The sequence below is a fragment of the Pecten maximus genome, chromosome 11 (assembly GCF_902652985.1).
Source record: "Pecten maximus chromosome 11, xPecMax1.1, whole genome shotgun sequence".
In the NCBI taxonomy this organism is placed as follows: domain Eukaryota; kingdom Metazoa; phylum Mollusca; class Bivalvia; order Pectinida; family Pectinidae; genus Pecten; species Pecten maximus.
In genome coordinates, this window is record NC_047025.1 from 32,347,491 (window position 1) to 32,360,636 (window position 13,146).

General features: G+C 34.0%; 1 protein-coding gene across 1 annotated transcript in view; it reads left to right on the forward strand.

The window, feature by feature from the left end:
- The window catches only part of LOC117337108 (ribosome biogenesis protein bop1-like), a 36,370-nt gene that overhangs the window by 17,191 nt on the left and 6,033 nt on the right, over window positions 1-13,146 (forward strand). Inside the window, exons 9-14 of the mRNA XM_033897897.1 lie at window positions 3,437-3,598; window positions 5,653-5,733; window positions 7,839-7,908; window positions 9,358-9,490; window positions 10,358-10,464; window positions 11,560-11,642. Of these exons, the coding sequence (XP_033753788.1) occupies window positions 3,437-3,598; window positions 5,653-5,733; window positions 7,839-7,908; window positions 9,358-9,490; window positions 10,358-10,464; window positions 11,560-11,642 (636 nt within the window). The remainder of the gene's footprint in view (window positions 1-3,436; window positions 3,599-5,652; window positions 5,734-7,838; window positions 7,909-9,357; window positions 9,491-10,357; window positions 10,465-11,559; window positions 11,643-13,146) is intronic.

Consider the following 13,146-nt stretch of genomic DNA (forward strand, 5'->3'; position numbering starts at 1 on the left):
CACATATTGCCCCTCTTAGATTAAGTCCTATGCCCGCGGCGTTAATTATAACAATTTATATTGTCAAGCTTGACTGCCTTTCACTACGATCAGATCACAGGTGCCTACCCTCATTTAAACAAAACATCCGGATTACATAACAGGTACTGACGAGGCTTATACCTGTGTCAGATTACCATCGGTCGGTTCACCTATGACCTCGGGGCCGTGATCTCGTTTGTTTACTTCGGTTTACGGAATCTACCGAGATTTGACGAGTTCGCTTCGTGCGATCATTTTGTGCAATGTGCAAGCTTTAAATGCTGAAGTAGTAATACCAAAAGTATGAAACAATAGAGGTTAAGGAAGTAGAATATAAAAAAACAAGTAATAAAAGAATGAAATCGATACAGTAGATCTCCGACAAAATTTTTTTTTATCCCATGATGCAACAAACAGCGAGATTTTAGCGGGAAGTCTGATAGCCATGTTTGAATTTCACCGGATGTTTATCTACGGAAGAAACATAAACAAACACGATTTTGATATAGAATAGCCTAAAAACGAAATTCATTTTCTTGCCTAACTGAAGAAGATCGACTATCTGTCAGTAAGTGGCCAAAGAATATCAGCTTTCTTGTTGTTTTTGGCGACAAATGCTCATTTTCACCCGAAAATATCACAGATATCGCGACCAGGTAAGTTTACAATTTTATTATTTAAATCTATTTCGTCTTCTGCACGTTCCTACATCGTTTCACATTATATAGGTGAATAGGGGCCTACACATGTTAATATTAATACTTGATTACTTCGTGTTTCAGGGTTTTCATAATGAATTCATCACCGATTACAGTTTACACGGCCCGAGTTTAATTAACAAAGAACTGCTAGATCCACGTGTGTTTCAATCGTAAGTATTCAATTTACAGATTTATGCTACCATACGCCTGGGATTTTATAAGCATCCTGATTGATAGCACCCAAATATTGAGAACAAGAAGAATTTTATTTCTTTATTGACGAACTTCGACGTAGTTATATTGCATTTTTATTTCTGTCACGTAACGGTAAATTCGTAATATCTTTACTACATATTTCATGCATTTTGACAAATTTCCAATTAATTTTTATGACTTCGTTTTTCAATGGAATTTATTGAAATTTCACTTACATGTAAAGAATTATTTGCTTATTCATCTGATAATATTTATAGAATTTTTTGTAGTTGATTTCAAGAGATATTGCATAAAATTTCAAAAAAAATAGCAATAACATTTTTAAGTTAGAATATAAGAACGAAAGAAACGTCACATTTCGGGCAACATGTGTATATCTATTTTAGGGAATATATGTAAAAATATCGGTAAATGAACTAATAATTGTCTACTATAGTATATGGAATTTGAAGAAAATAAATACAAAAACGAAGTCAATAAAATCCATTGAAAATTTGTTGTACGTCATGATCATGATCAATTCACAAAAAAATGATCTCAAGAAATGATTGTGAATAAAAAAAATCTGTGTTTTGGAGTATTTAGATAGTTAGTTGCATAATTTAACTGTCATAGAATTCTGGAGTAGCTTGATTTTTATTAAAGTACTCATCCTTATAATTAAAAGTTTTATGTTGTAGCTTTAAACTTGTATACCTGTGGCTAGCTTTTCTTGATAAAAAGACTTCCAAGCAGACATGCATGTAATAAATGACAGTAAAGTGATCAGGTGCATATATAAGGAAAATTATCTACATTTTTATATTGAACAAATCTTCACAATTATTCTAAGTTTTGATATAAAAAATATTTTAAAATTTTCTCTTTCTTCCAACAGATTATGCAGTACATTCTGAAGTGACGGAAAGCTTGAAGATATTGCATTGTGGTCCGAATTGAGGGCAATGATTCGCATAAAGCAAAAAAGGAATGAAGAGAATCAGACATTTTATTTTTCGAATTCACACTTACTTGGATTTGACCAGTTTAAGCAAGCAACATTATGCATATACCATACTTTATTGTATTCAGTATGCATTTATGCATTGTTTTTTATTTACATTTTTTTGTTGTGTTTCCTCAAGAGGAATTATGATTCGACAATTTTTACAAATGTTATTGCCCTTTTTATTTAGAATAGTATATTTTTTTTGTCTGGATCTCCTACATACACATGATATAAAATTGTGTTTTCCTGCTTGAAAAAAATATTAGAATAATTTATCAAAAGATATTGCCCTTATACATAAATGTCCATCTGTAAATCCTTAACCTCACCCTTAAACAAATTTCGAGCTTATTAGATCAAGACTTTGCTATGGCATGAAATTATACTCCGTGGAATTGTGATTGGATAACTAATCTTGTATTTCAATGTTTGTTTTCACTTGATACAATTGTGCATTTCTCTTAGGAATGGGACCGATGTATGTATTGTTTAAGCATGCAGTATTCTCATTTAAGCTTATCTCCTATATTTTCAGAACTAATTTCCTACACCATTAAATTAAGTCCCTTTTTTTGGTAATTTTTTCCTACTTTTTCAGTACTTTTTTAATACTTTTTCAGTACAAATTTCCTACTTTTTTAGTACTATTTTCCTACTTTTCTAGTACTTTTTTCCTACTTTTTCAGTACTAATTTCCTACCTTATTGGTACTTTTTTCCTACTTTTTAATTGGTACTTTTTTCCTACTTTTTCAGTCCTAATTTCCTTCTTTTCAATACCATTTTCCTACTTTTTTGATACTTTTTCAGTACAAATTTCCTACTTTTTTAGTACTATTTTCCTACTTTTCTAGTACTTTTTCAGTACTAATTTCCTACCTTATTGGTACTTTTTTCCTACTTTTTCAGTACTAATTTCCTGCTTTTTCTGTACCATTTTCATACTTTTTTTGTACTTTTGTACTTTTTTTGTACTTTATGGACTTACCTGTAAAAGTACTAAAAAAGTATAAAAGCACAAAAAAAGTACACCATCAATTTGGCCCTGTTCACTTTATACTATTATTGTACTTTTAATGTACTTTTTCTGTACTATATTTGTGCTTTTTCTGTACTTAATGAAAACAATAAAATGTACTAAAGGTATACTTTTGTTAGACTTTTTTTGTACTTTAGTACTTTTTTTGACTCAATTTGGAACCGTGTTGGAATATCGGTTCCAAATTGAGTCAAAAAAAGCATACTTTTTCTATGCTTTTTTAGTACTTTTTTCCCATACTTTTTTTGTACTTTATTTCGGTGTGGGAATGCTTAGGAACACGGTTTTGTTTTTAGATGAAATACATTGTAATCAAATGGACACCGTGAATCCTACCCTACAAAAATGTGTATATTTCCATTTAGAAACCAATCACATATTTTACAGCAAGCTGTTTTATTAAGACTCAGTCACCAAATTAATATAAACGTGTTGACATTTGTTTATTAGATATTTTCAATGTTACTTTCAGGAAGAAAAATGGAGGAAACAGGATCCAGATGAACGAAGAATCAAATTCTTGCCTCAAAAGTTTGAGAGTTTACGGAAAGTTCCAGCTTATCCCAGATTTATCAATGAGAGATTTGAACGATGTCTCGATTTGTATCTTTGCCCCAGACAAAAGAAAGCAAAGGTTAGTGCTCTCTGCATCATTTTAAAATTACAATTTGTTACAAGGCATAGTTTTTGTGTCACCTGTGAAGCATGGCGGACACTTAGGGATCACTTTGTCACTGTGTCGGCAAGGTCAGTCACACATCAGTTTTTCCAGACTTTTTTCCTTACTGTTTACTAGTGATGGGCCAATGATCGAAAATAATTGAAATTTATTAAAAAAAACAAAAACAAAAAAACAACAATCATCTATGACGATTTTGAAAAGGCAATTAATTGGAAATTTCTGAAATGTTTGGCTTTGCAAATTTTTTGTTTTGTTATGAACCAAGAAATAGTTGATCTATTTCACTGATATATTCATTGGTCGTTTACAAGTGATTAAGGAGATTTGAATATATTAACAACTATTAAATGCTTTGCTTGTGTTAATTATTGAAAATAGTGATAACAAAGGCTTAGACATGTAATATATGTTTTTGAGATGTTCATATTAAATTTTCTGCAAAAGGACAATACTGTGCTAAATTTAAAAAAAACCGATTATAAACAAGTTTCCGATTATCGATTCTGAAAGTGAAACAGATTCCCTTCACTACTGTTTACCACATCAGTTTGTAACTAAGTTTTTAGTTCAAATCCTGTATCAACATTCCATTTTTTCACTGGAGTAATATTTTTAGTTCGAATCCTGTATCAACATTCCATTTTTTCACTGGAGTAATGTTTTTAGTTCGAATCCTGTATCAACATTCCATTTTTTCGCTGGAGTAATGCCCCTTTGCACATTTGAAATTTTTTGTAATTACTAGTTTCTTTTTTTCCCTAGAACTTGCTCGTCAATTTTTTTTTTCACTTGTTATGTTGCTTTATTATATAAGGTTTCAGATGAAGTTTGAACCCTGTGTCTGAACCCCATTTTTTGCTGGAGAGCTGGCCCTTTTCACATTGCCAATTCACATTATTAACTGTTTTCCTGATGTCTTCGCTACTGCTTGCCACATCAATTTAGTATGTGGCTTTTTCATAATGATTTACAGTTTGAGGTGGAACACCGTGTCATTATTCTATTCTTTTGCTGGAGTTATGACCCTTTGAACATTGCAATTTCACATGAAGTATCCATTTCTCTGAGTTTATTTCACTACCACTTACCACAAATGAAACTCTGTAGGGCTTATTCATAAGGGATTACAGAACAAGTTTTAAATCCTGTATTAGTTTTCCTCATTTTGCATGATATATCGATGCTAATAATTGTTTTCTGTATTTTTTTTTAACGAAGTCGTTACCATGTCAATTTCTAATTCTAACTTTGCATAATGAATTAGCAGTTTGATTTGACATTCTGTGTTAGTATTCTTTGGAGTTATATGATACATATACACTGTTCTGAAAATCATGGCACCACCCACATATAACCTCAGGTATTGTTTGGATGTTAGACTCCATCAACAAATCCACAACAGCAAAAAGCATAATGCTTTTATATGGAGACCATTAAATTTTCAAAATGACACTCTTTCAATTAAATGACCGCAGGTGACACATCTACTTATGTGGAATTCTAGTATTTTTATACCACATGGTGAACAGAATATGTACATTATGTAAGTTGATAGGCATGAATTATTAGCTCACCTACCCATACGCCCAGTAGTGGGCTAGTAGTATTGAATGATGGATTTTTTGTATGAAATTTGTTCAAATGAATTACTTTTGATCTAAATATATTACCTTGGCCCACTTCCAAAATAACCAGGGAGGCCAAGTGCAATGATATCATTAGTATGCTGGAATAAAAGACTTTAGTTTGTACAAGTAAATGACCTTGGCTGTTTTTTCAAGGTCAGTGGTGTCAAATGTGTTTGTCTTGTAAGCTAGATTGAAAAGCTGAGGGTAATTGAATGTTTTCATCTTTCATAATCTGATTGTGATATATTATGTTTGAAATGTTCCAATACATATTTCGAAGAAGTCCTAAACTGTTTTTGTAATAGCATCAAACATTTCCTAAACGTTTAGTATGTGTTACCAACTGTCAGTGAGTATAATAAACAAAAAACCTTTTAGATGAATATCAACCCAGAGGACCTGATACCTAAACTACCCAAACCAAAGGACCTACAGCCATTCCCAACAACACAGGCATTGGTAAGTGTATGACAACTGTATTCTGTGAAAATATCACCACATTGTATTTCATTTTCTAGTATTGAATCATCACAAAGTCATACTTTGTTTTCTCATATTGAATCCCCATACTGAATCAACACAATCTCATACTTTATTTACTAGTATTGAATTCCCATACTTAATCATCACAACGTCATACTTTATTTTCTATTCTACCATGTTTGCTATGCAACACCATTTTTGATTAGTTTAAACCATGTATTATTTTCCAATAATACATGCTCGTGTCAATAATACACGCTCGTGAGTCACGGCTGTTACAATGTTATCTAATGGGTTAGTCTATCCTCAACTTTTTATCACGACGCGAGTTCGAATCCTATGAAGGCCGCTTTTTTTTTTTTGAATTTTCAAAATCAATACCATATGATAGATGTTCTTGATTGTAGTACTGTAGTGCCTGTAAAGAAATGTATATTTCATCAACAAAATAATGCAATATTCAAGAAATAAATGACAAGGTTTTCCAGGGGTTTCTTTGCCGTTTTTCTATTAGAAAGAGGTAGATCTCAGAACTAAACAGTACATGGTAGAATAGAAATAATCAATTTTGACTCGTGTATTGTTGCAGGATATACAACTCGGACTTGGATATTTTGCAATTTTAATTGATAACTCAGGCCTGCGGCCTTCGTTATTAATTTAATTGCAAAAGATCCTCGTCCTCGTTGTATATCCTGCAACAATACACGAATCATCGTTAATCATTTCTTAAGTATTGAATCCCCATACTTAATCAGCACAACCTCATAATTTATTTACCAGTATTGAATCCCCATACTTAATCACCACAACCTCATACTTTATTTACCAGTATTGAATCACCACAACGTCATACTTTATTTACTGCGGCCTTCGTTATTAATTTAATTGCAAAATATCCTCGTCCTCGTTGTATATCCTGCAACAATACACGAATCATCGTTAATCATTTCTTAAGTATTGAATCCCCATACTTAATCACCACAACCTCATACTTTATTTACTAGTATTGAATCCCCATACTTAATCAGCACAACCTCATAATTTATTTACCAGTATTGAATCCCCATACTTAATCACCACAACCTCATACTTTATTTACCAGTATTGAATCACCACAACGTCATACTTTATTTACTAGTATTGAATCCCCATACTTAATCAGCACAACCTCATAATTTATTTACCAGTATTGAATCCCCATACTTAATCACCACAACCTCATACTTTATTTACCAGTATTGAATCACCACAACGTCATAATTTATTTACCAGTATTGAATTCCCATACTTAATCACCACAACCTCATACTTTATTTACTAGTATTGAATCCCCATACTGAATCACCACAACCTCCATCTTCGCTAGCCAAGGCTTCTGATTACGTTACACTCCACGAACCCTTGGCAGATATAGGCGTCAGTTCTGGCCCTCTAGCGGTGATTCGAAATTACCACCCTTCACGCATGAAATTTTCGACCAATCAAAACAAGCGTTACCGATTTACTTCATCGGTGATGTTTACAAACACACATCGAGGTTTGGTGTCATTTCGATGAGATATGTGATCAATGACTTATATGAATTGATCAAACACTGCGAATGTTCCCCCCAAAGGTTGTGATTTTTGTATTTAGGTAAAATGCCATGACATAGTCGGCAATGTAGCTCTGTACTGGGTGCCGCATTTTTTGTTTACTGCGAAACCAAGCCAGAATGTAAAACGCGATTTGATTGGATGCCCTGGGATTCCAGGGCGCGACGGTTTGAACACGACTATATCCGCCAAGGGTTCGTGGAGTGTAACGTAATCAGAAGCCTTGGCTAGCGAAGATGCACAACCTCATACTTAATGTACAAGTATTGAATCCCCATACTTAATCACCACAACCTCATACCTTATTTACTAATATTGAATCATCCGGTCATACTTTATTAACTAGTGTTGAATCATCATAACATTGTACTTTGTTTACTGGTATTGAATCCCCATACTGAATCATCACAATTTTATGTTTATTTACTAGTATTGAGCCCCCTCCCCCATCAGGGTATAATTTTGTACTTTACATATTAACAGGTATACATGGGTCACACCAGCATTGTTAGATGTATCACATTAGATCCAAGTGGACAGTGGCTTGCCTCAGGTATGTATCTTAACAGTCATGTCACCCCTTTTACAGTAAATTTGTTTAAAAACAGTTGAAATCAACTTATAAACATCACATACTTTGCTTTTAGCCTTAACTCTAAATATTTAACAATTTGAAAGCGTGGAAGGCTATGAGTTCTGACCTCTGTCTACAGCAGATCAAAGACATTAATATTCATGTTCAGCTTGAAATCAGTGGCAATAAAGACAGGGTAGCTATTTTAGGTATAAGACACTTTTTTGTGATGTCACATGAATACCTGCATATTCTATGGTCACTGTATTAATGTGAGAATTAGCTAATGTGGGAATGATTGAAATCCCCAAACAACCAATTCATTATGCTTCTTTACCTAAACTCACAAACGTTTGCTTTTAAACCAAAGAAAATAAAAATCTTTGACTTTAGATCAGTTGATTATCACATTATAATGCCATACGAAATCTAGATACCAGTAATATCAGCCTAATTAAAATTAGACTTGTAATGTCCACTCCTCCAAGATATTCTACAATACACTGCTCATAGAGTATTGTAATTTCCACTCCTGCATGATACTATACAATAAACTGCTCATAGAGTATTGTAATTTCCACTCCTCCAAGATACTCTGCTGTAACAATACACTGCTCATAGAGTATTGTAATTTCCACTCCTCCAAGATACTCTACAATACACTGCTCGTAGAGTATTGTAATTTTCACTCCTCCATGATACTCTACAATACACTGCTCATAGAGTATTGTAATTTCCACTCCTCCAAGATACTCTACAATACACTGCTCGTAGAGTATTGTAATTTTCACTCCTCCATGATACTCTACAATACACTGCTCATAGAGTATTGTAATTTCCACTCCTCCAAGATACTCTACAATACACTGCTCGTAGAGTATTGTAATTTCCACTCCTCCAAGATACTCTACAATACACTGCTCATAGAGTATTGTAGAGGAGTGGAAATTACAAGTCTATTTAATGCCAGTAATATTGGAAAACCATAGGGAGTGATATTATCATTAATATAGGAGACTAACAGGTACCCCCGAGATATTATCATTGATAAAGGAGACTAACAGGTACCCTGAGAACACCAGGTGACACCTGTTAAGTAAATACCTTTGGATTTGATTAATCCGGCAATAATTACTATACCTTTTTGTGTACTTGCATTCTAGCGCATACCAGGTAACTGTATTTAAATAGCTCAGTGCCATTATGAATTTATCCATTAGCGCACTCAAAATACTTGCCACTGAAATAAGATTACAGCTTTAATAATTATGTGCATTTACAGTATTTTCACAGTGATGAATATCACCAATATCTTGTTTATAAATCAGTTATATTCTTGAGAATCATGGAATACATCTGTCTTGTAAAAATAGAGATTTCCATTTTATATTTGATATATTTATGAAAAGTTTGCTTTGTACATTTTAGGCTCTGATGACAAAACAATAAAATTCTGGGAGGTGAGCAGCGGTCGCTGTCTTAAAACACTGACTACAGAGGATGTGGTGAAGAGTTTGGTTTGGAATCCTAATCCTACTATAAATCTGGTGGCTGCAGCAGTGTAAGTATTAATCATCGGGTCATCTGTGTCTATCCATCCATCCGTACGTCTGTCAGTCTGTCTGCCAGCACTTTTATTTTCATGTAATAACTTGAGTTCCTTGAGTCGATCAAACTCAAACTTCATACAGTGCTTTCTTATTGAAAGAGCTTAGTATACTTAGAATAGCTTTTCAGCATCAAAATTCAAATGTCAAGGTTGCTGTTACTAAGCATAGATAATCAAGTCACCTTCCATGGAAAATCTAGAGTTTGGCCAATCTAACTCAAACTTCTTTCAGTACTTCCATACTTAAAGTTTTTTTTAGAATTGATTAAAATTTTTAAAGGTCCAAGGTTAAAGGTCACTTAAGGCTGATCAATCTCAAACTACATGTTCATGATAAATGTCAATGTTAGCGATATGGGCAAATAGCTTCTTGATGATTATGGAGGATATATAGCCACATGGTGGGGCCCTTTGCTGACCTATCAGTGTTCTAGTTATATAGCTGTTAATGAATTCCCAAAGTTTGATACTATAACCAAGATTTGGAATAACAAGCAAAGTAAAATCTACCCAAGGAGAAATTCCCCAAGAACCAATGTCCAATAAGTTCAGGATGATACCTAGTGGTAAACAAAACTCTCTTAAAAAGACTAAATTCAGAATAGATATAAAGGAGAGGAGCAAATCCTGAAGCCAGCTTTCCTTACACTACTACTGTATATTTCTGTAGATCCTGTAGATTAGAACTTCTTTTGTATTAATTACCTGGATTGGGAAAAGTTATGAACACTTTTCATTTTTCCTCAATGGTTGATATGAGGGGTTCTGAAAATCTATTTAAAATGTGTAAAACAATTTGTGCTTTGTTCTAAATTTCAGGAGCCATTCAGTGTATCTCATAAACCCAGGTCTGGTCGACAAATTGGTTGTAAATAATACAGACAGTATGCTGGAGTCATTTAAACCAGGAGAAGATGCTGGAACAAGTAAGTAACATATTCTGAATTAAACTTGCTGATTTAATAAATCGAATTGAACATCTCAGAATGAAAGCTCCTGCACAAGATAATCATTAGGCTGCCCGAACACAGTATAATAAATATGGTGCTTTTATTAGCCCACCATCTGATGATGGTGGGCTATTCAAATCGCCTTGCGCCCGTGGTCCGTGGTCCGTCCGTCCGTCCGTCTGTCTGTAGACGCATTTTGTCCGGACAACTCCTCCTAAACCACTGGGCCGATTTCAATGAAACTTTACACAAATATAGAGGACCATGTGTAGATGTGCATGCCACTTTTTTTCCCTCTTAATTATGGTTGCTATGGCAACTGGTCACTATCAACAGGTTTTCTAATAAGAACCATAACTTTAAGTTTTTCCGGACAACTACTCCTAAACCGAAGGGCCGATTTCAATGAAACTTCACACAAATATAGAGGACCATGTGTAGATGTGCATGCCACTTTCTTTTCCTCAAAATTATGGTTGCTATGGCAACTGGTCACTATATTACTGGGTTATCTTAGTTGGCCTCTAATTATCAGTTCCAATTCACCATTGACTCGTGCAGATTGCGGGGGTATTAGTCAGCCATCCTGGCGACAGTTCTAGCTGAATTAGAATTAATTTGGGATAAATGAAATGCACACTTAGTTTGTTTCTGTTTTTGTTAAATTTCTAGTCATGTGAGGTATGCATTGTGAAGTGTGCTTTATTCCATTGACCATAACCTGCTGGAGGTTTATCCTTAGATTGATCTTAATAATTTGCTTTAAAAAAATCTCCAATGCATTGTTGAATATTTCTGTAGAAATTAAGTTTATAAAATATAAATATTGGGCAGAAATAAGCAATTATGCTCATTTCTGCTCTTTAGACACCTTGTTCTTGTGAGCAAGTCTGATGGTAAGGCATTCATGGTTCACTTTTTGTGCACATTTATTCTAAAAGCTTCTTCTACAGAACCATAAGGCCTAAGGTTTTGAAGTGTTGATTGTTATGGAGAGCCACCATAATAAATGTTTTAAATTTTGTTAATTCATGGTTGAATTTTTTTTTCTGAACTTTTACCAACTTGCAGGTAAGAAACCTCCTGTTAATTGGATAGAGAGTGAAGGAGAAGATTATGAGGCCGGATATAGGCTTAAGCTTTCACATCCAAAGGTAATACTCTAGAAGACTTATAACACATACTTATGCATGTACTGTTTGTATCCATATGTTTACTGGTAAATAAATTGCATAAGTATCAACATATTATCTGCAAATCTTTCCAAATTTCTAGATCTGTTAAGTCTATTTAAGATAATAATTGTTAAAAAATATACCAGAAATAGTTGGTTCCAAATTAAGTAGGTCTAAATAAACAAAATTATTTATGATTAACTACACAATTGTCATAATAATCATGATTCTTGAAAAATATATGCACACAAAATTAGTCTTAGAATTTTAGCTGTATCTCCATTCAAATTCACCCTGTCTTGCGTGGTTTTCATCACACTATATATAGCTAGCAACCTCATATTTTTGGGGATTTCGATCAGAATTTATATAGAGGTAAAGTTTGATAATGACTAGTTTTTGCTTCAGAATTTCAAGGTCATTGTCACAATGACTATTTAAAGAAAATCATCATCGAATCCAGGATTATCTCCGAACGTCATTTCTCTAGAGATTACTAAAATTAGAATGTAGAATCAATGTAGGTATCAGTATTTTGTGTTGTCCTTTTGTGATTTCCTACTGGAGTGTGGATACCATAAGGGTATTCTGGTGTCCACTCCAGAGTACTAACTAAACAAGAACAATTTCACAGAATACACCAGCTTCTATCCACCAGCTACAACTTCTCGAGGGATTTTGATCAACATTATAATTAGGTTAAGTATGGGAATAAGCTCTAAGGATTTTTTTTGATTCATGGTTCCATGTTCGGGGTCATTTTTATATATTTGTCATTGTAATGTTTTGATGTATAATGTATATGTTAATTAACTAATTGTAAATTGATATTTATGTAATGTAATGTTTTGTTGTATAATGTATCTGTAAATTTACTAATTGTAAAATGATATTTATGTTCGGTATATCTACATAGCATGTTCCGAATAAGATTTACCTGTATTCGCTAGATCATATTCTATTGTATTGTTCACCATGTATAAGCTTGTCATTGAGTGGCCGATCACGTGCACGAGCTAGTCGTATTGAAATGTAGTCATGCGTAGCACACCTTTGATGTCAGTCAGGAGTACGGCTATATTGTTTAGGTTACATTACGGGTATATAAGGTCGGAGAGTTCGGTTCTTTGCTCTCTTCCGCTGGGGTCAGAACAGACAGAAGGTCTATAGGTGAGACATGATTGATATATAGGAATGCAGTGAGGAAAACGCACTTCGTCAGAGGTCCAGTATTGCCATAGTTAACAGTATCGGGGTTGGCGCGGACGCCGGGAAATTATTGGCGTAAGGGGTATCGCGGACGCCAGGGGTTTGGCGGAAGGTTGCCAGGGCGCCTAGGGTCGTACTGTTGGGCGTGGATGACGGCGAAGTGAGTTCCTCCTCATTAAGTTTCCCTAGCTTTGCTATGAGTTACTGCAGTATATGATTATTGACGCCAGCGTAACGCCCGTATTTTGCCAGAACGCCAGGTAGCGCCGGGCGC